This window comes from Capra hircus, chromosome 17, assembly GCF_001704415.2.
Source record: "Capra hircus breed San Clemente chromosome 17, ASM170441v1, whole genome shotgun sequence".
NCBI lineage: Eukaryota > Metazoa > Chordata > Mammalia > Artiodactyla > Bovidae > Capra > Capra hircus.
In genome coordinates this window covers 63274646-63302369 of record NC_030824.1, presented here as the reverse complement: position 1 = coordinate 63302369, position 27724 = coordinate 63274646, and the positions used below count along the sequence as shown (strand labels likewise).

General features: G+C 48.2%; 1 protein-coding gene across 1 annotated transcript in view; it reads right to left on the bottom strand.

Annotated features, from left to right (window-relative positions):
* The window catches only part of DCLK2 (doublecortin like kinase 2), a 190598-nt gene that overhangs the window by 3835 nt on the left and 159039 nt on the right, over positions 1–27724 (bottom strand). Inside the window, exons 10-16 of the mRNA XM_018061207.1 lie at positions 20010–20129; positions 19279–19425; positions 10950–11083; positions 10471–10548; positions 4268–4364; positions 3411–3491; positions 2147–2263 (exon numbers count right to left, since the gene is read on the bottom strand). Of these exons, the coding sequence (XP_017916696.1) occupies positions 2147–2263; positions 3411–3491; positions 4268–4364; positions 10471–10548; positions 10950–11083; positions 19279–19425; positions 20010–20129 (774 nt within the window). The remainder of the gene's footprint in view (positions 1–2146; positions 2264–3410; positions 3492–4267; positions 4365–10470; positions 10549–10949; positions 11084–19278; positions 19426–20009; positions 20130–27724) is intronic.

Below are 27724 nucleotides of genomic sequence, written 5' to 3'. Positions count from 1 at the left end.
TGCCCGGACACAACCACGCCCCGGCCAGGCCTCTGTGGGGTGAGGATGGATGCCCTCCCTATGGAGGCCTGCGTGGGACAAGCCAGATTCCAAGGCTGGCTTTCTGGTCGTGGAGAAATGGTCCCTCCAGAAGTGTTCCTGGCTCCCCCATGGGTTTTGGACCTCATGGGTCAGCCAGCACCTCCCCAGAACTAAGGAGCTGCAGAGTTAGGTGGGGAACGGGGGGTGAGATGGAGCCCTGCCAACATGCCCAACAAGACAATACACGGGTGAACACACAATGCTCACAATCACTGCTAGACTCACAAAAAATAAAGCAGTGTTCATTCATGCAAACATCCTGTTAAAGGTCAGGAGTTTGACACAATGCTTGAACTTCATCAGCAAATGGAAAAAAGCCATAAACCATAAAAAAAAAAAAAAGCCATAAACGTCTTATAAACCCCAAGATGTAGGTTCTGAGAGGGCCTGGATTATCCTCATCCAGAACAGAGCCTATACTGGGCCAAAAGGCAAAAGGGCCGATCGTTCCAGAACCTTGGTGGGCCTCAGGCCCCGTGTCTGGGCCATGAGTCAACAGGTGACCCAGGGGATGAGGGGGCAGCTCTCGTGAGCTCTGGGCGAATCCTATAAAGCTTCTTCCTCGAGGAGATTGGGAAGCTTAATTCACGTGTAGTTATTAAAGTGTGCTAACTCTCAAGGTTTTTCATTACATGGTGAGTGTGGCAATTTTTGATGCTTCAGGTTCTTCTAGATTTCCTCTGGAGCTGCCTAACGGCAAGGCTGGCGGCAGGGCTGTGACCCGAGCCCAGGCGGCGGTGACTCACTGAGAAGGCTCTCCTGCCGCGGCTCAGGCAGGGCGGCTCTCCTCGCGGGGTCTCAGCTGCCGCTCTGTGACAGCTCCGACTGCCCCAGGCTTTGGGCAGGACACTACTGAGATCCTGGAAAACCACAGCTCAAGAGGCCTTCCCTCTCGTCTGGCCCAGAGCCGCTGGGGGGCCTGCAGCCTGGCAGGGGAGGAGGAAAGGGGTCCCCAGGATGGAGAGCGGGCCCCCCATCCCGGGACAGAGCAGCGGGCTTCCCCCCCGGCTCCCACCTGCACCCAGGCCTCCAAGGGAAGGATCGGAGCTGCGAGAATAAGTGACCGTTTCCTCCCAGTCAGGGAGGAAACCAGCCTTTCCAGAGTGGGAGGGTCCGTCCTGAGGCCAGAGTGATGGAGCAGGGGGATGGCCCGTCACCCGCTGTCCGGCTCTGGGTCCCCACCTCGAGAAAGCCTGCCTCTCCCCGGGAAGGCAGCCCCTGCTGCTCCCGATCCTATGAGCAGGGGTGGGGCGGGGGGGGGGGCAGCAGCCAGCTTCACGGCTCACGGGAGCAAGGACAGGGTCTGGACAGCTGGTGGGAGGGCTGCTGGCCACACTGCTGACTCACTCTCACCTTTTCTGCCATCTTCTCCCGCTCCCTGACCTACTTTCATGTTACTTCACGTACTTTAATGCCATTTTCCATTTGCTGTGTTTATGGATTTAGGTAAGCTGCCTCAAAAACACTTTAGAGGGAAGATCTGACCAAATATGGGGATCTGTGTTACTAACTTCTCATAAAATTTTACCAAACCTGGAAAACCCAATTTTTTTTCATTCTTCTGAACTTTTAAAAATCACAAAATACTGATTTTTTAAAAGTGGAATTTGCTTAACTCTAGCTGTTTCTTATCCCCGGTCCCAAAGAATCATTCACGGCACAAATAATCTATTTGTGAAGCCCTGAGTAATCAGGGAGTCGTTGCCTTTGGCAGCAAGTCCCGCCTGGCTGGGGAGCCCTCTCTAGGGGGGAAAGCAGAGCTGGGACAGACGCCACAGCCCAGGGTCCACAGAGCCCAGGAGAAGAGGCGGGGACTCGGGCCCAGGCCCTGCAGTCTGGCCTGGCTGGAACCTGCACACCCTCTGATCCCAGGACCCGTGGACTGGGAGCCGGCCACACGCTGCCCTTCACATGCCAGGCCATCCTTGCCGTGGAGGGAGGAGCCCGGAAGGCACCAGGGCCACACAAGGGGCGCGCTGGGCCGCTGACCCCGCAAGGTTCACTGTCAGCCGAGCACTCAGGCCAGACCTGCAGCGCCCACGGGCGGACCACACGCTCCACTTACCATGATGACGGAGACCCCGGTGGTCGTGCTGTTCTGCTTGGGGAGCGCATTATTAAAGTGCTGTTTGAGTTTACCTGTTACTTCAGCTTGCATATTATTTTCCTGGGAGGCGTCATCCTACAGAAAAGAATCAAAGACACGTATTTTGAGTCTCGGGTCCACGCTGTCTCTTCCTCAGCAGTCACACACCCATCCATCACTCCCACCGTCTCCTCCTAATGGGCCGTCTAAGCCGTGAGATCAGGGGAACCATGTAAGTCAAGTAACTGAAAATAACGACTGCTATTGGGCGGTCCCCTACCCCCCGGAAGGACTGTCTGCCATGCACCTCCCTCCTGAGGTCTGGAGTGGGATGGGGTGGTCCCCTACCCCCTGCAAAGACCCTCTGCCATGCACCTCCCTCCTGAGGTGTGGAGTGCACTGAGGAGAGGGCAGAAGGACCTTCTGCAGGGCCCGGAGACCGTCCTCCACAGCACAAATGCCACCTAATTTAGTACAGATCCTGCCCATGGAAATGTCAAAATTATCATTTTAGTCAAGAATGTAGGTAGTGTCTAGTCTTTATCACTCAATAAAAAAATGTGGCATCTCAGCTACTTGGTCCAAGAACCAAGTCACATAACAGGACCCAGAGAGTCTGAATGGAGTTGTCAGAATGTGGGGGACAGAGTCTGGGTGGCCGAGGTGCACAGGGCGTCCCCGAAGTCAGCAAGAGCCCCTGCGTTAATGCCACTGCACCCAGGCTCCCAGGACGGAGGGGGACCCAGACTCCCCTGGTGTGGACTGTTTCACCCGGGCCCCGAGGCACTGCCCACACTCAGAGGACTCCCCAAACCCCACACATCCTCCGCCCGGCTCCTGCCTGCCCCCCGGGAGCAGGAGCGCTCCCGTGACCACGTGCCAGGAAGGCAGAGATCAGGCTCTGACACAGGCTCCTCTATGGGCAAGCTCTGAAGACTCTCAAACCCCAGGATGACAGAAAGAGGTCCTCAGAGAGCTCCTGGCCGATCCCCGCACCTCACAGGTGAGGACGCCGCGGCCTGCAGAGAGCGTGATGAGCCCGGCCGCTCACAGAGGGAGCCTGGCGCCAGCTGTGTCCTGCCAGAGAGCAGGCTGCATGGCGCTTGCTCATTACGGAAAAGGACGCTCAATCCGCCACAGGACGTGGACCCAGAACTCGGTCTGCGCCACAGCCCAGGCGAGGAGGCCCGCTGTGGCCCACAGGACACAGAGACGTCGGCTCCCTGCGGACATGGGTACTTACGGACACCCAGGGGTGACTCAGGATCTGTCCTGCTGTGCACCTCGCTTCAACATTGACCTGAAGCATCTGACTGATTAATTCCTGGGAAGAAAGAGAGGAGAGGACAGAGGGGACAAAAGTGGGGTGACTAACAACAGACACAGGAACCGTGAGTTTGCACTGAGTACCTCAGGGCATAGCCAGCACCGCTGCTTGGTATTTGGACACAGAAGCGATCACACGGCCACCTCCCCAGGCCTCCGAGGCAGGCACGGCCGCCGCGTCAGCAGCACCGAGACAAGAGGTCTCGCCCGAGTCCACACAAACCACGGCGTCCCCTGCTATGGGCTCTGGGCACCGGCGTCATCCACAGCCCAGTGCTGCGGAGCCGCCCCTGCTGGCAACGCCACCGGCCGCACGGGGCCACGGCTGCAGGCCGAGGGGGCTATGACACAGCTCTCGAACACATGAAGGGACACACAGGGAGGCCTTAGGGAAGTGTCTGTAAGCCCTAAGGGGGAGGCCTCGGCACACTGGGAAGACAGGCCAGCTTTCAGAATCCGCCGAAGTATTTCAGGCACCGCGCTGCAGGGTGAGCCACACGTGCAGACAGACCCGGAGCTCGGCAAGAGCGGCGACAGGCCCCCGTGGCAGGCGAGGGCCCCTCAACACGCCACTGCCCCCCAGGACAGGCGGGGGCCCCTCAACACAACAGCCCCCCTTGACATGACGACAGCCCCCCGGGACAGGCAAGAGCCCCTTGACATGATGACAGCCCCCCCGGGACAGGCGGGGGCCTCTCAACACGACAGCCTCCCAGGAACAGGCGGGGGCCCCTTGACACGCCGCCGCCCCCAGAGCCAGGCCGGGATGGGTACCTTGGCCGAGTCTGTGATGTTGTCCCAGTAGGGGGCTGGGAACTCCAGCTTCCCGGCCAAGATCTGGTCGAAGAGATCTTCCTGGAGGTTGTTCTCACTGAGTCAGTGACAGAGAAACAGAAGGTCAGCGTCACCATTCGGCTTTGTGATAAAAAGCTCCTGGGGACGGGGGACAGGGGAGTCCAGTGTCTCTGGCGTGGGCATTTCACAGCTTGGTTGTGCATCTCAACTGCGCTTGGGATGACACACTCTGCCTTCTAGGTGCTGAACCAAGGAACATTTCCAGGGGCCTGGGAATCAGCGAGAAAGGGGAGGAGGGCGGGTGGTGGAGAAAGGAGGAGCAGGGCAGAGAGAGAGAGGAGCAGGGAGCCAAGAACGCTGTATGGTGGGTACCAGGTTTCAGCGTGGGAAGACAAAGATGTTCTGGAGAAGGGTGGTGGTGACACTTACCAATGGTTTAAATGTATTTAATACCACCTAACACTTGAAATTGCACGCTTACAAATGGTTCAAGGGATAGACTTTATGTCACGTGTAGTTTTCCACAAAAAACAAAGACTCAAGAAGAAATGGAATCCACAAAAAATGTAAGTCCTCATTTCAAAAAAAAAAAAAAAAAAAAGCAGCTCGCCATCTGCCCTCAGTCCTTCATGGTATAATAACAAGTGGGGGAAGCGGGAAACCCGAGTCAGATCTCCTTGTCCTTCCCCCTTCTACTTTCCCAACAAAACAGCCAAAGACCAGCGAAGCAGCCAGCACATGGGACAGGTATAAGGAGTTCAGAGTCTGGGTAAACATTCACAGCAGAACACGCTCCCCTCTGAAACCTTTCACTGAGGCTCAGTTTGAGAGAAAAAGCCCATCATCTGAGAATACCCACTAGAACTGCAGGGGTGCAGCCCCCTAGGTGGGCACCCCTACCTGCCTGCCTCCCTCAGAGGTGCACCTGCACACAGGTGTCTAAAGAGTAAAAGATGACTTCATTTTTGATGGACAGTGCCAGGGAAATGCGGAAATACTGCTGGGAAAAGTTCAGGAAACTGGACATCCCCTACCTCCCAGAAAGTGCATCTCCACAGCCACGTGGCCCCTTCCCTTGGTGGACACATCAATGGCCAGAGTGGGAAGCAAGTCAGTGGCTCTCTAGGCCAATGCAAAGCCTAGAAGAAAACTCAGGATGGGCTGCTGGAATCAAGGTTAAAATCCAGGAGCGGAAGTTCAGTCTCACTCGGCAAATAAGTGTAAGTGTTAGTCACTCAGCCGTGTCCGACTCTTTATGACCCCGTTGACCGCAACCTGCCAGGCTCCTCCATCCATGGGATTTTCCAGGCAAGAATAGTGGAGTGAGTTGCTAGTTCCTTCTCCAGGGGATCTTCCAGACCCAGGGACTGAATCCAGGTCTCTCGCATTGCAGGAAGACGCTTTACCATCTGAGCTACCAGGGAAGCCCAATACTAGAGTGGGTAGCCTCTTCCTTCTCCAGCAGATCTTCCCGACTCAGGAATTGAACCGGGGTCTCCTGCATTGCAGGCGGTTCTATACTAACTGAGCTACTAGGGAAGCCCTGATCACTTGGCAAGGATGCAACATTTCAGCCCCACGCGCTGCTCAGGGTGCTCACGTGGGACCCTGCCCAGCCTCCTGCACAGGAGCCTGGCCACACTACCAGCTCTCCAGGCTCTGCAATGGTGAGCGTGGCATCCCCAGAAACAGGTGACTCAGGGCAGTGTCCAGAGACAGCCTCTGGGGCTGTGTGATGAGGTGGCTGCCTCACTCCTATTCTAGGAAGAAGGGCAGAGTCTCTGAGCTCTGGGAACGTTCATCACATCAAACCAAGCTGAGCGGAATCGACGCTGCTGCTTCGTGACGTCAGGCAGCACTCAGAGTGGTGGCTGCAAGCCCTGCTCCCCGAGAAACTGATGCTCTTCGAGTGAGCACAGGCTGTTCGTTTCCAGGTGTTTGATGTTCCTTCCTTTTCACTGTCACCTCTCTACTGACTTAATTCAGCTCATCTCTCCTTAAAAATGAATAAAGAATGTGCCTGAAAACACAACGGCATTTTATAGAAACTTTCAGAAAACCAGAGGACCCCAGGAGACAATGTTAGAAGAAGATATATCAAGTCACCCGTTTCCAGAACCGTTCTTTTTAGCCATTCCTCTCTATGGTGGCATGCATTTCCCTCGTGGTCTTCTTCTGGAATCTCAAATAGCTTCTGTTGATACACACGGTCTTTATTTTGTTAACAAACAGCTAAAACATTGGGTGTGTGTCTGCAGGATTTAGGTTCTTGGCAAAATAGCCTGAGTCAACAACACAAGCCCAGGATTTGGGCAATTAGAGGGGCACCCTGAGGACCCGTGCTGTGAACTGCGAGAGCCCTGGTGTTCCGGTGGTCCTCACCAGAGCAGACCTGCGGAGAAGGCACCCTTCTCAGTCATCACAGAATAAAAGTCCCTCTGATTAAACCTCCCCTGGGTGGGTTAACACATGTATACACTAGTCTGGCTGAGATGCTTCAGTGAGTGAAGTCACTCAGTCGTGTCCGACTCTTTGAAACCCCATGGACTGTAGCCTACCAGGTTCCTCCATCCATGGGATTTTCCAGGCAAGAGTACTGGAGTGGGTTGCCATTTCCTTCTCCAGGGGATCTTCCCAACCCAGAGATTGAACCCGGGTCCCCTGCACTGCAAGCAGAAGCTATACCATCTGAGCCACTTTTTAATTCTCAAATAGTATAGTGCTGTAAGTCTGGAAGTGCCAGTAAGAAAAACTCTGAAAACAGCAAAAGACTCTGTGTACACACTCTTTCCAGTGCAGAGGTGTTAAAGGTGAAAAATGTTGTAAGCTATTTCACAAATGATGTGCAAAACATTTCACTTAAAGGGAGCAGGGGTGTGTGTTTAAGAGAAACATCAAATATCTCAGGATCGTCAGGCAAGTATTATTTGGTATCAGTGGCCCTAAGAACAAACTTCCTTAGGCAATACCTAAACCCTGGAAAAGCAACATTCTTCTCAGTAACAATGAAATATTACATGTCAGCCTACGACTAATGCCTGAAAATCCTGAAAAAAGAATGGGAAATGCTAGAGGTAAAGAAGCTCAAACTGTCAAGTCCAAGGAACAATTTTAATTAAAAAGCTTTGGGTTCAATTAATCTTTTTTAGAAAACAATGAAAATATTTTGAGATATCTGTGGAAAGACTTTTATTTTAGAAACAAATTTATGTAGATTTGCTTAATCTTAAACCACAGTCATTTGTCATTATTTAAAGGACCATTTCCATAGTTTGATATATATGATATATAAAATATGTAAATATTTTATATTATAGTAGGTTATAAAATCTATCCAGAATGTCTCTCTATGCTATGAAGATGCATCCACAACTAACATGTAACATAATCAATTCTCTTTCATCACAACATGATATGAGAGAGGAAAACATTTTCAAAGGTAAGCTATCTAGAGTTAATAGGACCAGCTTCTGAATATAACCTCTAAGGCAGCAGCTTTCAGAATGTACTTCTACTGCTTTTGATTAGCCAGACTGATCTGAAGATTCCACAGAGAGACCAAGGTAACAAGTAACAATAGATACGTATTGTTAATTCAAGTCTCTCTTTTGTTAAACAGTAACAAGGAAGTCAAAGAAAAAAAACTTCCAGGCTGCACTAGCAAGTGGAAACACTAGAGGGAGTTGTGAGCACACAGTCCTCCACAACTGCTCCTCCATACCTTTCTTCCAACTGCTCTCAGCTTGGGTTAACCAAGGAGGGAAACGGCCCTTGGATTTGGCGGTGGTGGTTGGTCGCTCAGGTGTGTCTGACTCTGCGATGCTATGGACTGCAGCCCGGCAGGCTCCTGTCCATGGGATTCTCCAGGCAAGAATACTGGAGTGGGTTGCCATTTCCTTTCCCAGTGGCTAATCCTGACCCAGGGATAGAACCCGCATCTCCTGCATTGGCAGGCAAGTTCTTTACCGAGTCACCAGGGAAGCCCCGGGCCCTTGGGTCACCTGCTATCAAACCGCACTATCCTCTGCACTTGACTGGTTCCCAAAGCAAGTCATCACTGAAACCAGTTGAAACCACAGGGCACCATGTGACTGTAAAAATAGCCCCAAATTACTTCCCTCCTTCTATGAACACAACCTTCTCCTACATTTACCCCAGGCTTAGCTATTTGATTTCATTTGATCAATGGGGCATTAATCAAGAAATGTGAAGCAAGCAGAGATCTGGACGGTACTCGGGCAGGGAACTTGCTCCCTCTTGCTGCTTTGAGGAAGCTGGCACCACCACCACGTGAAGCCCACGCTAGCTCTCTGATGCTGGCGGGCACGTGGCTAAGTCAGACCTGCGGTCCCAGCTGACACCGAGCCGCTACCAGGCATGTGAGTGAGCCACACTGACCTCAGGCTCCCGCTAAGCCAGCCCAGGGCAAGAGAATGGCTCAGTCGATCCCCAGAATGATTCATACCCCTACTTTTAGAACAAATCTATCCTTCAGTAAAAACTAACAGATGTCATATCCTACAGTCTGAATAACCCACCTTGGCAATGACCTCAGTGGGAAACCAAGACGTTGATGGATGGCCAGACAGAAAGAGCCTTCCACCGAAAGAAACCCAAGCCACGCCACGAGGATGAGGTCCCACTCCAATGTCGTATCTCATTAAACCTTTTGTGACGTCCAGTGCTCAGCTGAGCCTGCCCTCAACTTGGCATGACCTCATGCTCAGTTATTCTGCTTGATCAATATTCTCATGCTGTGTTTTCAAACCAATAAGCCTTTCAAAAGTAGAGACTGACATCTGTGTTACTCGTGTATTTAATGTAAGCAAAACAAAAAAAAAAAACAAAACCAACTATTCATCTCAACTAAAAACTGATCATTAGGGGCTTCCCTGGTAGTCCAGTGGCCAAGACTCCATGCCCCTCATACAGGGGGCCCAGGTTTAACCTCTGGTCAGGGAACTAGACCCCACATGCCACAACCAAGACCCAGTGTTAAACGATATATTCTAAAAATAGATTATTTTTTAAAAAGATAAATGTTGTATCTTTGTACTTTTCTGTATGTTGGAAAGCTTTTATAATAAAAAGCTTTAATAAAAGCTTTTATAATAAAGCTTCTATAATAAAAAGCTTCATATAGTAAAAAGCTTTTATAATAAAGCTTCTATAATAAAAAGCTTTTATAATAAAATGTGGGAGGTGAGAGGGAAGAAATAGATCTATTTTTTCACTTACTGACTGACTACACTCTATAAACACTATGGCCTTACAGAATAAGTTTTGTTTCCCACTCAATTCCCAGAACTTAGATCGATGCCTGGCCCACTGTATAGCCACTCTACAAACAGTTGTAAAATGACCATAAGAGAAGATTAAAAGGAAAACAGCATTCAAGAAAAGTCAGAGGAAAATCATCAGACGTGCATCATCAGATTAACATCTGCTTCAAAGTGTTCGTGTGCTTCGGAGGGAGACGGCACTGGTTAAGAGAGACACTACGGTGAAGCCCCACATGGCCCCTGTTCATACACCGTTTGGGGGGGTCCCCACCACACACCCGGACCCCGTGTGCAGCCATCTGTCCTCCCAGCAGGTGAGTGTATGGTCATGAAGGGTCAATCTGCCCTTCCCAGGCCTGTTAATGCCAAAAGTATTTGCAATGCTCCTTAACCAAGTAGTATATAAATGGACAAAATTAATTGAAAAAGAACCAGTTCCCTGTGTCTACAAGAACCAGGTCACATGCTCTGCAAAATGAGTTGTTAAAAAACAGCTGTCAGATTAGGTAGAAGAGACAACCCTTAAGAACTAGAGAAAGTCTTACCTGGGAGGATCAGATTGCTTGGCGAGCATCTTTAAACCTCACTCCTCTTGAAAAAGACGGAATGGAAATCACAGACACTGGACTGCGGGGTGAGATTTACGGAGGAGTGGCCGTGGGAAACCCAGGGGACCAGGCACAGAGCAGAGGGCTGGGCCGCCTCAAAAGTGCGGACGCGGAATGTACATGAATAGGTGGTAAATTAAGATTAAAAAGTGAGCAGCATGTTTATACAATTTTTTTACTGACATTTTTATTGACCTGTTTCCGGTCCTGATTGCCAGGAGTAGAATGTCTGCTTCCTGATCAAAGGGAGAGAGTTTACAGTTCAAAGATGGTCACTAGAAGAGCCACTGACCTTCGGAAGGGAGGGAAGCCACAGAGCAGTATGTACGTGATCACGCCAGCCGCCCAGACGTCCACCTTCAGGCCATAGCTGGGGAAACAGAGCGGGCGGGAGGAGAGACAGGACGCTACTCCCACGAACCCGCCACAGGACTGCAGCACGTACCTTGGCTTGTTAGGGGAAAAGGCCTTTCAGTACCAGACCCCTCGTTTCATGCAGATGAATGAACTACCCTTTGGACAAGGTGTCTGCTCTTCTCCCAAGCTTGCCATTATCTGGATTCCAAGACTGGCCTTGGGACAGAGGTCCAGGCCCAGGGCTCTTGGAAGTACAAGCACAAGCTGGAGCTCCTGGTATCAAAGTCACGGTGCAGGGATCAGCCTCTCCCGCCCCCCATGTTCCAGGGAGGCACGTGAATCCACAGCAGCAGTCGTGGCATATATGCCTGTTCCCAGAGTTCAAGCACTAATCCAACCCCCCAGGAGGCATACCCGGTTTCAGCAATGATTTCGGGGGCCACGTAAGTTGGGGTGCCGCAGACGGTGTACAGCGGGCCTTCCACCACGGTGGCCAGCCCGAAGTCTCCCAGTTTCAGAGACTTGGTCCCATCAGGATATTCGCACACCTGGAACAGAAACCAGCAAATGCTCAGAAGTGTTTTTCCCTCAGTGATTGCAAGAGGAGGAGCCTTTGGAATTGGGCAGGAATGACACAGACACACTTACCAACAAATCGTAAGACACCTCTCCTTCTGATATGAAGGCCATGGTTTATCTCGGCTGCTTTTCAGTTTTGTGTTTTGATTTTTTGGCCATGTGGCATCTTAGTTCCCTGACCAGGGATCGAACCTGCAAGCCCCTGCATTAGAAGCCCAGAGTCTCAACCACTGGACCATCAGGGAAGTCCCTCTCTTGCTTTTTAAAGCTCTGATTTTTCTTTTTAGAGATGTTGCGTGTGATTTTGACTGTGTGAAATATGAAAAAAATATTTCCTACATTTGCAAGAAGTCCCGTACCTAGGAGTAGAATGAACATGCGTGCATGCTGAGGGGAGGTGGGCGGCTTACCCGGTTCGCTTGAGAGGCCCCCGAGCCTCAAGGCAGGACGCTGACCTCTGCTGTGTGCGTGGTGGGGGTGGGGTTGGCACTTGAGAGCCTCAGAAATGGTGTTCATTAGAGGTTGTCCACTAAAGTACTAGGTGCTCTCCAACTCACATGTTTAGGTTACAAGATACAATTAGGACTTGCTCTCTAGACAACGATGAGTATAAACAGTGATACTACCTAGGGGAGAACTTTGGAAATCTAGAAAGAAAATGATCTTTGGGATGAGACAGCCCAAGCCTGCAGGAAGAAACACTCCACCCATTTGTCTGGTGACCTGACCCCTGAAAGCCCCTCCCCCACCCTGGGCATGTTTCGTCATCTGTGAAATGGGATAACAGCTGGTCCCTGGCTCACAGGGCTGGTGAGAGGGTGAAATGAGATGAAGGTCAGATCAGGACTGGGTAAATGTTCCTTCTTTCCTGGAAGGAATGGCTGATTAGATCAAGTGGATCATCATCTTGGAAAAGGTTTAACAATGCTGGTGAGGATGTGATGTGTTTGCTGACATCGAAGCAACTTTTCTAGAAAGTATGGCAGTCCTATGTAAATTTCTTAATATCCTTAATAACCTGTGATCTGTAAATTTACTTCTAAGAACCTGCTGTAAGGGAACAGAGATGGATCCAAAGGTTATATCCAAGAATGCCAACCTCAGAATTCATCTTCTGGTTTTTAAAAACTAGAAGCAACATTAGCGGCCAACAGGTTAATGACTTAATAAATCATAGCAAATCCCAACAGTGATATTATACAGTCACTAGTAAGCACAATTCAAGTAAATATTAATCTTATGGGAAATGTTCAGTGTATTAAAGAAAAAGGAATATTCAAAATATATATATATACTGTAATACCCTAAAATGTTAAGTTTACGCTAGATGGCAGCATTACAGGTTACTGTACTTTTCTTCTTTATACTTTTCAGAAGTTTCCAGAATGTTTACAATGAACACATGCTCATTCCATAATTCAGAAAAATTAATTTTATATATAAGCAGACTTTCCTTATGGGATAAAAGTCTGGAAGTTATTTTAAATGGATGGTTTTCGAAGCAACCAAGTGTATATGAGAACACAATCTGAGAGCTGATCGTATGCGTTTTAATAAGCTATTTGCCTCTTAGATGTCCATTCTGAAAACACTGAATTTCGAAATAACTGCAAAAACCTAACAGGAACTTCTGTCATATCTTTCCTCTACTTTTACATTTTAAACATATTTGTTTGTGTTTCCTTGTATCCCACTATGAACTGAACCAGATTTTCATCTAAGCCACTACTTACTAAAAGAAGAGAAAAATTTAGCAAATGATGTTTTTTCAAGATAAGCACATTAACGACACCGTCCATTAGTCTGATACTTAATGATGGGGAGTGATTTATAAACTCCTCAATAAAAAAAAATATATCAAAAACCTCAGGCCTTCCTAATGCCAATGACCCCCGTCTTAATGGGGATTTTTTAAGGGGGACACTGAAATACCCTTCTCGCTTGTGATGCTTCTCGACAGTTAAAGAGGAATAGTTTTCACCTCAGTATTTTAATAACTGCTTCCATGCTGATGTACTAAAGACCACGCTCAGCAAGCATCTTTATGACTTTCCAGTTTCACAGGACTGATGGAGGATTTGGGGGCCCTCACAGATATTTATCACTTTGCGTCAGCCCACAGCTCAGCAGAAGCATATTCAAAGCTACTAAGGATTCAGCCTAAAGCAGCAGAAACCAGGTTCTTAGTCATGCATAGTCTTAGGACGACTTTCCATCCATTACGTTTAATGTAAACATTAACGAGAACACCCTGAATTATAGTTAAAATTTATGATGCATTTATTGCAACCCAGACTTTAGAAATTCCCTAAGCAATTGCAGTGATAAGAACATTATAATTCTAAATGTATCATGAGAGTAAAAAAAAGTTTTGTTAATGTCATTTTGTTTTTACAACTTTACAATATACTCATTAGGTACATTAAAAAAAAATCATGTTTATTTTAGACATTCAATTTAGGGATGCCTAAGGGTATTTAAGAGCTGTTGTTGGATACTCAGAGGTCCCAGAAGTCCCATTTTTCATGTCCCCTACAAGGAATTCAGAGTCAGATGCAGGAACATAAACAGAAAGGGAATGAAGAGTCTATAGTCACTGAATAATGTCTGAGCAAGGGGTACTCTGGCTAAACATCAAAAGGGCAGTGTCAAATAGGGCAGACAAGCCTGAACTGATAACATTTTACCTGACTCATCACTCCGCAGTGCTAGACACAGAGGCAAACATGTGAAAAAGAATGTAAGCAAATTTCAAGTCTTGGCTGGAGACTGTCTTTAAAGCAGGAAAAAATATATACACACACCTATAAATCTGCAGGTACACACACACACACACACATTTATGACACTCCTCTAAGAGACCGACACTGGCACACTCAGGCTTTGCTTTAGGAAACCAATCTTAAGGCAGAGGTGATAAACGCACGGTGACTCCAAGGCCTCATTCTGGCAGAGTTCAGTTCTCCTCAGCAGTGCCCATCCTCGCAGGCCTGCAAGATTCCCACAGTCTCCCAAACACCGTCTCATCGCACTTCTGTAGTCACCCTGCTGGGCAACTAGGAAGGCAGCTGTTATTCCACTTTATAGATGAGAAAACCGAGGCCCAGCAAAATCAAGTTTCGAGCAGGTGGCCAAGTGGGATTGCAAACAAGTCCACTCCCATCCACTGCACTCCCCTGCGTCTGAAAGGCTACAGGGTGTACAGACTCCGGGTGGGACCTAACCCAGCACCCCCGTGGGAACGCTGGCTCTGCTGTGCGCAGATGCTCCGCCACCAGCTGAGAGGCCCTGTCGCAAGCTACTCTCAGAATGCAAAACTGATCCCACATACAAACTGCATGCCGCAAGTTCTCTAAATAAAATGTCAGCATGGTGATTTAGAAGGACCTTAAATATGAGAAACCAGCCCTTTCCTCTCCCCTGTCCCCAGAACCCCTGGAAAGGCAGAATTTATCACTGGTCTCTCACAGTTAACTCTGACCGGGCACCACCGGCTGTAACTCACAGCATTAACGGCCACCCCTGTGCTCCCTGACACGGGGACCCATACATCTCTGCTGGCAGGGTTTAAATTACGACACAGCTGCCAGACGAGGGGATGCAAATGAGACGTCTGAATGCCCTGGTGCTCACAGACGGGATTCTCTCGGAGCAGCGAGGGGCGTGGACCGGCTTCTAGCGCCGCGGTGGCACTCTCTCATCCCGGGCTGGCACCCGCATGCCGACTGTCTCTAGGTCTGCCGGGGGTCCCCGTGGGTCGGCAGTGGCAGACACGTATCTTACTGAGACACTCAGTGAAGAGTGTCTGCAGCGCACCCCCAGGGGCCTCGCATGTCACACGGGAGCCTCATGCAGGCCTCATCCAGGTTCACCATCCTCCTCCTCCTCCCCTTTGGGCAGCAGAGCGGGGCTGGGGCCGGGGGGGACACCCAGCCGGGGCAGGGGAGGCAGACGAGGCCCTGACTCCGGTCTCCCGGCCGCCATCAGAGACATGGCAGGCTGGAGCCGTCAGTCCCTGCCGCGGTCTCTTCCCCGACGGATAACGAGAGCAAAGGCTGAGGGATGCGGGCCTGAGCCTCCGCACACAGTAAGGAATGTGAGTGCGGAGGGGGAGACGTGGGCTGGTGGGGAGGGGTGGGATCGCTGAGCAGGACAGGACACCCTCGGGTCTACGGAAGGGCGTGGAGGGCAGGGTGTCCTCGGGAACACCGGGGAGCCCTGTCACCTCTGCTAGGGAATCCCACGGCCAAACTCGGCCGGCGGTGGAGGGGTTGGGGGGACGCTGCCACGCCCCACAGCCTCCGGTGCAGCAGCACAGCGGGTCCTCACGGGCCCGAGGCCCGCTTCGCCACTGTCCCCACTCCTCCTCAGAGGTCAGAACGCCAAGCCCCATGACACGTCGTGCTTTACATACCAGGGGTATTTACTTTCCTAACAGAAAGAAAACACATTCGCTCAAGGCAGAAGACGGTAAGAAAACAAATGTCACACGCTTTTAAGTGGGCGCTGAACAATAATCAAACGGCACTATCGAAAGGGGAACAGAACGGTGGATCAGGAGGGCCCAAGAATGGCGCCACGGCCCACCCATCAAAGCACACTCTGCTCAGTAAGTGCTGGTGTGCCGCACACAGGACACAGGGTGTAAGACCTGGCTGTGAGTGTCCGCTTCAGGTGAGCTGAGTGACCATCATGGCCAGTCACCAGCCATGGACTTCTCACCCACTGTGCGCTCGTTCAGCACCTGGAGATAAGGTGGCTGAACACACACCTGCTCTATGGGCGCCCACTACCTAGAGAACGGGAGAGACGAGAGGTGTCTTCAAGAATATTAGAGATGCCAAGGGAACATTTCATGCAAAGATGGGCTCGATAAAGGACAGAAATGGTATGGACCTAACAGAAGCAGAAGATATTAAGAAGAGGTGGCAAGAATACAGAGGAGAACGGTACAAAAAAGATCTTCATGATCCAGATAATCACGATGGTGTGATCACTCATCTAAAGCCAGACATCCTGGAATGTGAAGTCAAGTGGGCCTTAGGAAACATCACTACGAACAAAGCTAGTGGAGGTGATGGAAGTCCAGGTGAGCTATTTCAAATTCTAAAAGATGATGCTGGGAAAGTGCTGCACTCATTATGTCAGCAAATTTGGAAAACTCAGCAGTAGCCACAGGACTGTTTGAAAAGGTCAGTTTCATTCCAATCCCAAAGAAAGGCAATGCCAAAGAATGCTCAAACTACCGCACAATTGCATTCATCTCACACACTAGCAAAGTAATGCTCAAATCTCCAAGCCAGGCTTCAACATTATATGAATGGTGAACTTCCAGATGTTCAAGCTGGTTTTAGAAAAGGCAGAGGAACCAGAGATCAAATTGCCAACATCCTCTGGATTGCTGACAAAGCAAGAGAGTTTCAGAAAAACATCTACTTCTGCTTTATTGACTACACCAAAGCCTTTGACTGTGTGGATCACAACAAACCGTGGAAAATTCTTAAAGAGACAGGAATACCAAACCACCTGATCTGCCTCTTGAGCAATCTGTATGCAGGTCCGGAAGCAACAGTTAGAACTGGACATGGAACAACAGACTGGTTCCAAATCAGGAAAGGAGTATGTCAAGGTTGTATATTGTCACCTTGCTTATTTAACTTATATACAGAGTACATCATGAGAAATGCTTGGCTGGATGAAACACAAGCTGGAATCAAGATTGCATATATGCAGATGACATCATCCTTATGGCAGAAAGCAAAGAAGAACTAAAGAGCTTCTTGATGAAAGTGAAAGCGGAGAGTGAAAAAGTTGGCTTAAAACTCAACATTCAGAAAACTAAGATCATGGCATCTGGTACCATCACTTCATGGCAAACAGATGGGGAAACAGTGGAAACAATGACAGACTTTATTTTGGGGGGCTCCAAAATCACTGCAGATGGTGACTGCAGCCATGAAATTAAAAGACGCTTATTCCTTGGAAGGAAAGTTATGACCAACCTAGACTCTCTGCATATTAAAAGCAGAGACATTACTTTGCCAACAAAGGTCCATCTAGTCAAAGCTATGGTTTCTCCAGTGGTCATGTACGGATGTGAGAGTTGGACTATAAAGGAAGCTGAATGCCGAAGAATTGATGCTTTTGAATTGTGGTGTTTGAGAAGGCTCTTGAGAGTCCCTTGGACTGCAAGGAGATCCAACCAGTCCATCCTAAAAGAAATCAGTCCTGAATATTCACTGAAAGGACTGATGCTGAAACTGAAGCTCCAATACTTTGGCCACCTGATGCAAAGAACTGACTCATTGGAAAAGACCCTGATGCTGGGGAAGATTCAAGGCAGGAGGAGAAGGGGACAACAGAGGATGAGATGGCTGGATGGTATCACCAACTCAATGGACATGAGTTTGAGTAAACTCCGGGAGTTGGCGATGGACAAGGAAGCCTGGCGTGCTACAGTCCATGGGGTCGCAAAGAACTGGACACGACCGAGCAACTGAACTGAGCTGACCTAGAGAAAATGACAGATAAATAAATGGTAAAATCACAGAACCATGGTAGTGCAGCAGAAACCAGAGGGGGCCAGGACTGACTGCCTCTGCTCAAGGAGGCTGGGGTGATGTCAAGAAGACACGCCTTGCTCAGTATCTTCTGAGATGGACCTGTCTGCTGGCGGACAGGATGCTGCAAACAAGACCAGTATGGTGGCGTTTTAGTTGCCAAGTTGTGTCCAACTCTGGCCACGCCAAGGAATGTAGCCACCAGACTCTTCTGTCCATGGAATGTTCCAGGCAAGAATACTGGAGCGGGTGGCCGCTTCCTTCTCCAGGGGCCTTCTTGATCCAGGGATCGAACCCAGGTCTCTTGCACTGACAGGCGGATTCCTCACCAGCTGAGCACACTGGATCAGTTTATGAGGACCAGTGTGGACATCAACAGTGAGGTTTAACACTGCTGATACAAGGCTCATCTTCACCAACGCTGGGGCCTGGGGAAACCTGTGTTTGGATGAACGTGATACAGGAGACGCAGATAATCTCGCCTGCCAAAAAGTAAGGATGATGACGGTGATGCTCAGCCCTGAAAGGTGGGAACAGAGATGCCTCGTATCTTGTGTGTACTGGTGGATCTGTGTAGGGAGAACTCCCAAATTGCCTTCTCTTCAATTTCTCTACAGCGTAGACATAAGCACTGTCCCCAGTCAGCAGGCTACATTTAGTGATTAAGGCCACCATGCAGTGAGCGACATCTGGGTTTAAGGTGAGTGTCATGCTGGCCAGATGGGTAGGGAAGGGAGGACCAAGACAAGAGGCTGGAAGGGTGGACTGTACCAGACTGTGACGCCGAGCACCGTAACAGAGTAGCCGCTCCTCTGTAGAGCAGCAGGACAAAGCAGACTTCCCAACAAGAAGAGTCAGCATCCCTGGGGCTCAATTTCCATCCCCGCAAAGCTGAGCCGAACAGACTATGTTAGGTTTCCAAAGTTCTGCCCTGCACACGAGCGAACCCTTCCACTTCTGTCTGTGATCCTCTAATTCTGTCACCAATTTATCCAGCAGAATTTTTTGCCTCATAAAGTAATTTCCTATTTGTCTTTCTCCAGTTAGTACCATCCATTAAAACATAAATGAAAATGGGTTTTTTTGGGCTTCCCTTGTGGCTCACAGGGCCAACGGAGGAGACACAGGTTCGATCCCTGGTCTCCGAAGAGCCCACGTGCCGCGGAGCAGCTAAGCCGCTGTGCCACCACTACTGTGCCTCCTACTGAGCCCATGTTCTGCAACTACTGAGGCTGCCTGGCCTCGAGGCCACACTCCGCAGCCAGACAAGCCAGTGCGGTGAGAAATCCCCGCACTGCAACTAGAGCAAAGCCTGCACAGCAGCAAAGACCCAGCACAGCCACAAAGAACTTTCCAAGAAAGAGGAAAGAAAACATGCTTTCTGATGTCTGGTAAACAGTAAATGCGGAAGTGCAGATCAGTTCAAGAAATCCGTCAAGACTTTATGGTCACTGACTTGATTTTCTAGATTTAAATTCTCTTGGCCCCTTACCTGCAGGGCTGGTATGGAATGTCACAGTTTGCACAAGACTGTCTGTGTGTGACTTCTGCCACTTTAAAGGGAGCGAGGCCAGAGTTGGAACAGAAAGGAAGGGACCACGTACCAAGAGGTTCTCAGGCTTGATGTCCCGGTGCACGATGCTGAGGGCGTGGAGGTACCTGAGGGCGCTGGCCAGGTTGTACACCATGGCGCTCCCATCCCTTTCCGTGTACTTGGTTGAAGAGGTAATTGCATCAAAGAGATCTCCACCCTAGAGAACATGTAAAAGAACACATCAAAACATCGACGGTGGCAGAAACAAGACTCACAGACGTAGAGAACAAATTTACGGTCACCAAGTGGGAAGGGTGGGAGGAAGGGATACCTAGGGAGCTCGGGGTGGACATGTACACACTGCCATGTTTAAACTGCAGAAGCAACAAGGACCTACTGTCCAGCACAGGGAACTCTGCTCCACACCATGTGGCAGCCTGGACGGGACGGGGGTTTGGAGGAGAATGGATACATGTATACGTACGGCTGAGTCCCTTTGCCGTCCACCTGAAACTATCGCAACGTTGTTAATCGGGTATACTCCAGTACAAAATAAAAACAAGCTAAATTTAAAAAAAATCAACAGTGGCAGGGCTATGAAGGGGACAAACAAAGCTCATCAGCCTGAAAGAGACGATGAAAAAAAAGACACAAGTGCCGCGCAAATGAATGAAGATCCATTTCACAAATAACGAAAGTTTCAAGGCAGCAGCGTGCATGTCCAGTGAGGGTCTCTGAGAAAACGGCTAAGCCTCAGGATCCAGCACTCACGGACCCTCCTGGGATCTCTCCGCCTCTTACCTTGACCAGTTCCATCACCAGGAAGAGCTCGGTGGCGGTCTCCATCTCCTCAATCAGCATGATGATGTTCGGATGTTTCACCCTGCGCAGGATCGACACTTCGTTCTCAATCAGATGTTCCTGGGGAAAACGGTTTAGAGGGGTGGATCAGACATGACGGAACAGGCTCCGTTCCTGCGTGCCGGAGGACAACACGGGCTGTGGGTCTGAGCCTGCAGGAGTGGAGACAAACCGCACCCCGGGGACAAGACAAGCGGCGTGGCAGCTCACGGCAACTAGCGGAAGGACTTCACACGGCCCTCACAGCGCTCGGTGCGCTATCTGGACTGTAGGACACGCTCCCTCCTGCCTCTTCTTCATTCCCAACACTTGAAGAGCTCCTGATGCTATGAGAGCTTGGGCTTGCCACACTGTGCTGCGTAATGCAGCTGGAATCACTTTTCCCTCTCAGTATACACTCAGAAATGAAGACAGCATGTAAGGAAACTTGGCATACTCATGGACTGCAAGAAGATCCAACCAGTCCTTTCTGAAGGAGATCAGCCCTGGGATTTCTTTGGAAGGAATGATGCTAAAGCTGAAGCTCCAGTACTTTGGCCACCTCATGTGAAGAGTTGACTCATTGGAAAAGACTCTGATGCTGGGAGGGATTGGGGGCAGGAGGAAAAGGGGACGACCGAGGATGAGATGGCTGGATAGCATCACTGACTTAATGGACGTGAGTTTGAGTGAACTCCGGGAGATGGTGATGGACAGGGAGGCCTGGCGTGCTGCAATTCATGGGGTCGCAAAGAGTCTCACACGACTGAGCGACTGAACTGAACTGACCTGATGGGATACAACTTCCATCCTTATAAACATTTTTAGCTTTTAAACTATCATGAATTTGAATTTTATGTTGAAATTTGTGAAAAAGAAACTTTCCTCCTCTGTATTTGGGTATGAAACCACTCACCAGATAGATGTTCCCTCTCTTGTATTTCAGAAGTCAGGAAGCATATAGTACCAGGGGGACCACCATCCTCATTTCAACCCTAATCACTTCTCTGAAAACACCGCCTGATTGTCAGTTCTGGTGGGCAATGTGGTTCGGATCAGCACCGTAGCAAAATGTTTACTCACAGCATTAAGGAATTATTCTTAGTATGCCAGCCCATGAATCATGAACAACGATTGCTCTATTTTGAGACGTTAGAAATTGCTCAATAATGTCACATTTGTTGATCCTCGTTAACTGTAATAATGAATTGTTTAGGATTTAGGGAATGTTCTGTAAGACTGCTAATTGCCCTATTATACACTTTAGGTTTTCAAACAGCTTTCTTTATATAAGCTTACCTTATAAGAGCTACCATTTAGTACCCAAATACACACACGTGCATATATGTCCATCATGTGTGCGCGTCCCTCTCACCACCCTTTTTGCCTCCTCTGCCCTCTTGAATCTCGGAACTAAACTGAATGTCCCTCTGCGGTAGTGAGATCGTTATCTTATCTCTAGTTCACTGTACCATTTATGCTTCCTCGCTTATCTCCATGCCTCCACGTATATGTGTATTTTTACTCAAAGCAATCTCAAATATTTCTGGACAATAGATGGAAGCATAAATTATAACAAGCCAATAAATAATATCCAGACAAAAGTCTGTGGCAGCCTCATGGTGAGTGGTGTTTTTTGAGTGTTGAATGCACCGTGTTTGTCCAAACGTTGGCAAATGACAGTGCAAACATTAAACAGAAGCCTGGAGGATCCCAGGAACGGGGGAGCCTGGTGGGCTGCCGTCTACCGGGTTGCACAGAGCCAGACACGACTGAAGCGACTTAGCAGCAGCAGCCGGGGAAAGAAAAGGGCTTCCCTGGGGGCTTAGTGGTGAAGAATCTGCCTGCAATGCAGGAACCCCAGGAGATGTGTGTTCAATCCCTGGGTCAGGAAGATCCCTTGGAGGAGGGCATGGCAACCCACTCCAGTACTCTTGCCTAGGAAATCTGGTAGACAGAGGAGCCTTGGCGGGTCACAGCCCATAGGGTCGAAAAGAGTTGGACATGACTGACTGACTTAGCACACACACAGGGGAAAGAAACCACCATTCCCCAGTCACTGTACAGGGTGCTTGCGTAACATCTCCACGCTTATTCTTAGAACAGTTCTTTGAGTGGGGGGATGCAAACCTAGATTCCTGACATCGAAGCTGACATCTTTTGGAATCTTTCAAAATGAAAATGACAGCTGTCAAGCTGAAACTGATTCCTTGAAAGGTTGGAACTAGAGGTAGCATCACCCTGAGGTAGGCTCCAGGCAGGACCACACTAGGCTTCGTACCAAGCAGAGCACCTATGCCTACTAATGAGTAGGGCTGGCAAGACGTAGCTGGCTCTGTACTCGGCACCCAGGGAAGAGTGGCAGGTCTCAGATCCTAACTGACCACGGCAGAGAGGCCGCAGGGCTGCCGATCCGGCTCCGGCCGCACAGCGCTGACTTACAGAGTGGCAGCGTCACCAGGCAGGCACAGAGCCCTGGGCCCTCCCAAGGCAAGCGGCTGGGCAGCCGAGCCCTTGTGGCCATGGGGACAAAGACTCAAAAAATGGTCCATGTTCACACACTTCTTCAGAAGCCTTTGGCTCATCTGTGCCAACCGGGTCCTTAATCACAGTAACCGCAGAGGTGGTTGTACCTCTGTGAACAGGTAAAGGCAACCGAATGAGTTTATTTCACTCTGTGTGGCGCCAAGTCGACACTGTAGTAAAACAGGGGTTTGATTTGGAAGCTAAATGGATCTATCTTGTCAGCTCTCCTCCCGCCTCTCCGTCGCCCGAGGTGGGGGGGAGTCTGTAAATGTACCTCTATTCAGGGGCTCTGCATGTGATGCTAATTTCCAGGGACATATATAAAATAATTCACATCACCAGTACCCCAGGAATGCACTCAGACTGGAGCTAAAATAGAGAGCCCAGCAGTCAGGGAGCCCGCACCTCTCCAAAGTCATCTTCTTCACGCAAAGGCACAGCAGAGCCTCTTCTGGGACGCACTGTGCAACTTAGCCCTGGGCCTCCGGCCGTGTTATGTTTCAAATATTAAGTGGATATTCCAACAACATTTTTTCCACCACTATTTATTATCTTGGCTTGCTGTATGCTACTCAACAATGCCTAGTATTCTTCGCACATACTGAAGGTTTTTGTTGGGATGTGGGAGCTATTTGTTTCCCAACCTCTGACTATGTCTGTAAAAATGTCTTTGAAGGACCAATCCACTTTTTAAAGTAAACCATCCTCAGAAGCAAAATGGAATGGTGCACAAAAATCTTTAAAAATGCTATCTTCCTACTTTTTAAACAGTCCATATGTAATCATTGTTTCTAATATATAAAGATGCTCTCTAGGTTACATTTTCCAGAAAAATATTTCTAAATACAAGATGAACATCACTTTTGTCTCTAACTGTACTGAACTTACATTATTCAACCACCCACCATTATTTATGTTAAGTGATTCATGATTCTAACTCCAAATAATTTACATATGAATCATTTCCTGGCAGTATGCCAAGGTTCTGTGTGTGAGAATAAATGACAAAGAAAACTGCCAACTTGGCAAAGGATACAGCCTTATCCTTGGCCAGGGTGGTTTTTAACATCTAAAAGAGAGACAGACAGGGCCAGAGACAAATGGATTTGGGGAATAAACAATGCTCCCAAACCAAACGATTCGTCTTGTGTCCAGTCTTTCCCGCCTGTGTCCTTTGTCTCACTGAATGAACCCGGGTGCCGAGAGCAAAAGGGCATTCTGCCCTGACCCTCCCTCCCGCATCCTCCTGCCCAGCTCATCAGTCACCCATCCCTGCCACGCCTGCCTTCTCAGTAGCCTCAGAACACATCCATTCCTTCTTTATCCCTTTTGCCAATCTTTTTTCTAGGCCTCCAGGCATCTGCAAAGGCAATTTTGTCTGGAACTTCCTTTCCCCACTTCTTGATGAGCTCCTATTTATTCTTCAGAACCATGGGGGACCTCACCTCCTCCAGGTAGCCTCCCTTGCTTAATCACGGCTGGGTTAGGAAACCCTCGAATTTGTCCTCATAGCGCCCTGCGCTCACTCCGGTCACCTGCTGTCTTGGAGGTCTTTGTTTACCTTGCTCTCCAGCAACCAGCACGGTTCATTCTTGAGTAAACACATCACACACTGCTCACTGTTACAAGTTTTACAGCCGGTATCTATATTATGGAGTGAGTACCTCTGAGGATGATACAGTGAGAGACGAGATGTTCAATAGTTATACATCATGAGTGTGGTTGGTTGAATAACAGCCACACAAAGTTATCAGGTCTTAATGCCTAGAACTTGTAAATACTACTGTACTTGAGGAAAAATAATGTCTCTGGAGATATGATTAAAGCCACTGCAACAAAGAAAAAACTGTAGATTTTCTGGGTCCCATTACAAGTGTCTTTATGAGACAGAGGCAGAGGGAAAGTTCACAGTCAGAAGAAGCAAAATAAACACAAAGACGAGAGGGAGATGTGAAGCTGGAGGCAGAGTTCGGAGTGATGTGTTCCTCCAAGCCAAGGAATACTGTCAGCTCCCAGAAGCTACTTAGAGTCAAGGAACAGATTTCCCCCCACAGCCTGCAGAGCAAAAGTGGATTTCAGAGTTCAGCCCCTGAAACACTGAGAAAAATGCTCTAAGTCATCAAGCTGGTTGGGAAGTTATTCCAACAGCCTCAGGACGCTAATACAGCATACATTTAGATTTCTGTCCTGCCCTGACCCATAACATGTAGATAATGAATGCAGAACTCTGGGGAGAAAAGGAGGGAAGGGCCACTTCTAAGCACACTACAGAAAGCTCCAGGCTTTCTGAATCCTCACACACTGTGGGGATTCAGTAAATATTTAGAATGATTATCATTTAGAATATTAGGCATAGAAGAATTCTTAAATTTATCAATATCATAGCCTTCTCAAAAGCCTCCATAAATCTGGCCCCAAGGTAGATCTTGCAAAAATCTCCTACTTGGTATATAAATCAATGATGTCAGAACACTCCCTCACACCATGCACACACAAAAAACTCAAAATGGCTCAAAGACTTAAATACAAAATGGGACACCGTAAAACTCTGAGGAGAGAACACAGGCAAAACATTCTGACATTAGGTCAGTCTCCCAAAGCAACAGAAATAAAAGCAAAAATAAACTAATTCAACTTATAAGCTTTCATACAGCAAAGGAAACCATAAACAAAATAAAAAGACAACTTACAGACTGGGAGAAAATATTTGCAAACAAGGGCTTAATTTCCAAAATATATAAACAACTCATACAATTCAAAATAACAAACAAGCAAATCAAAAAATGGGAAGACCTCAAAAGACATTTCTCTGAAGAAAACTTACAGATGGCCAGTTAGGTACAAGAAAATATGCTCAACACTGCTAATTGTCATAGAAATGTAAATCAAAACTATAATCAGATATCACTTCACACCAGGCAGAATGGCCATCATTAAAAAGTCTATAAATAATAGATTCTGGAGAAGGGTATAGAGAAAAGGGAACCTTCAGACACTGTTGGTGGGAATAAAAATTGGTGCAACCACTAAGGAGAACAGTATGGGTGTTCCTTAAAAAAACTAAAAGCAGAGTTACCATATTACCCTGCCATCCCACTCCTGGACATACGCCCAGAGAAAACTCTAATTCAAAAAGATATACGCCTCCAGTGTTCACTGCAGCACTTTTTACAATAGTCAAGACATGCTGCTGCTGCTGCTGCTGCTAAGTCGCTTCAGTCGTGTTCGACTCTGTGCGACCCCATAGATGGCAGCCCACCAGGCTCCCCCGTCCCTGGGATTCTCCAGGCAAGAACACTGGAGTGGGTTGCCATTTCCTTCTCCAATGCATGAAAGTGAAGAGTCAAAGTGAAGTCGCTCAGTCATGTCTGACTCTTCGCAACTCCATGGACTGCAGCCCACCAGGCTCCTCCGTCCATGGGATTTTCCAGGCAAGAGTACTGGAGTGGGGTGCCATCGCCTTCTCCAGTCAAGACATGAAGGCAACCTAAATGTCCCTCAGCAGAAGGAAATGTGGTGCACATATACAACGGAATATTACTCAGCCATAAAAAGAATGAAATAATGCCATATGCGGCAACATGGATGGACCTAGAGATTATCACACTAAGGCACGTAAGTCAGACAAAGATAAATATTATACCATACAATATCAAATACTGGAGTGGGTTGCCATTTCCTCCTCCAGGGGATCTTCCTGACCCAGGGATCAAACTCAGGTCTCCTGCAACGTAGGCAGAATCTTTACCACTGAGCCACCAGGGAAGCCCCAAATCACTTGTATGTAAATCTAAAATATGACACAAATGAAGTTATCTACAAAACAGAAAGAGACTCACAGACGCAGGAAACAGACCATGGTTACCAAAAGGGAAAGGGGGTGGGGAAGGGGTAAATTAGGAGTTTGGTATTAACAGATACAAACTAGCATACCCCTACTATACCCAGGTCCTACTATATGGCACAGGGAAAGATATTCACCATTGTATTAACCTATAATTTAAAAAAATATGTGTATAATTGAATCTTTTTGCTGTAAACCAGAAAGACAACATTATAAATGAACTATACTTCAACTTACGAAAATATCCCACTTGGAAGAAACCAACATGCTTTCCATCTCCTGGGCCCCTGCCCAGGCTGTGCTGACCGCCTCTAAGGCTCTTCTGTCATTCCTGCCTATTCAAGCCCTGCGTGCGCGTGCGCGTGCGCCCTCAGTCATTCAGTCACGTCTGACTCTTTGTGACTCCATGGACCGCAGTCTGCCACTACCCCACTGCTCAAGTTCAGCTCCAGTGCTTCTTGCTCTAAGGCATCACCACTGAGCATCTGCTTCTCTCTCATCTGCTTCCCTGAACTCCCAAAACACTCTTTACAGAATTGGTATTAATTTGTATATTAAATCACCTTATTCCTAGCACAGAATCTCACACAACATCAGATGTTGGATAAACAGTGAATTAATCTAATAACACTCATACACATTATAGAAAAAGCAAATAGAAAGTCAGAGGTTAAGAATTTCCCCCCAGGTTCTTATTACAGGAACAAAGGCAGAAATTGAACCTGGAGGAGGAGCATGATGGACTAACCCAAAGACCCGGTCACTGCTCTGCCTCTGTGTGACTTCTGGGAAGCTATCTAATCTGTATTTCTGTCTTTATCTGTAAAACCAATACATCTGGTTTACAAGTCATTAAAGATAATGTGCGAAATTCCTAAATGTCCAAGCCTTGATAGATAATACATTTTGATAAATGGATAGATAATACATTTTGGATAGACATTACATTTTGATAAATGGCAGACATTGTTTTCAGCATTATTACTTTTCTGTGAACATCTCACAAAGCAGAGGTAAGGAACAATGCCCCAGGAGAGTGTCTTAATACCTGCCCTAAGATTTTGTTTAAAAAAAAAATTCTCTATACCATTTTTCCCGAAGCATAAAATTCAGTGGAAAAATCTACTTATTGAAAATAAGTATGAGAGGAACAGATACAAACTACTATACATAAAACAGACATGCAACAAGGATTTACTGTACATCCTATAATGACCCATAATGAAATACTGATATTTTCTGAAAAGAAAGAACTGAGTCACTTTGCTGTACACCTGAAACCAACACAATATTGTAATCAACTATC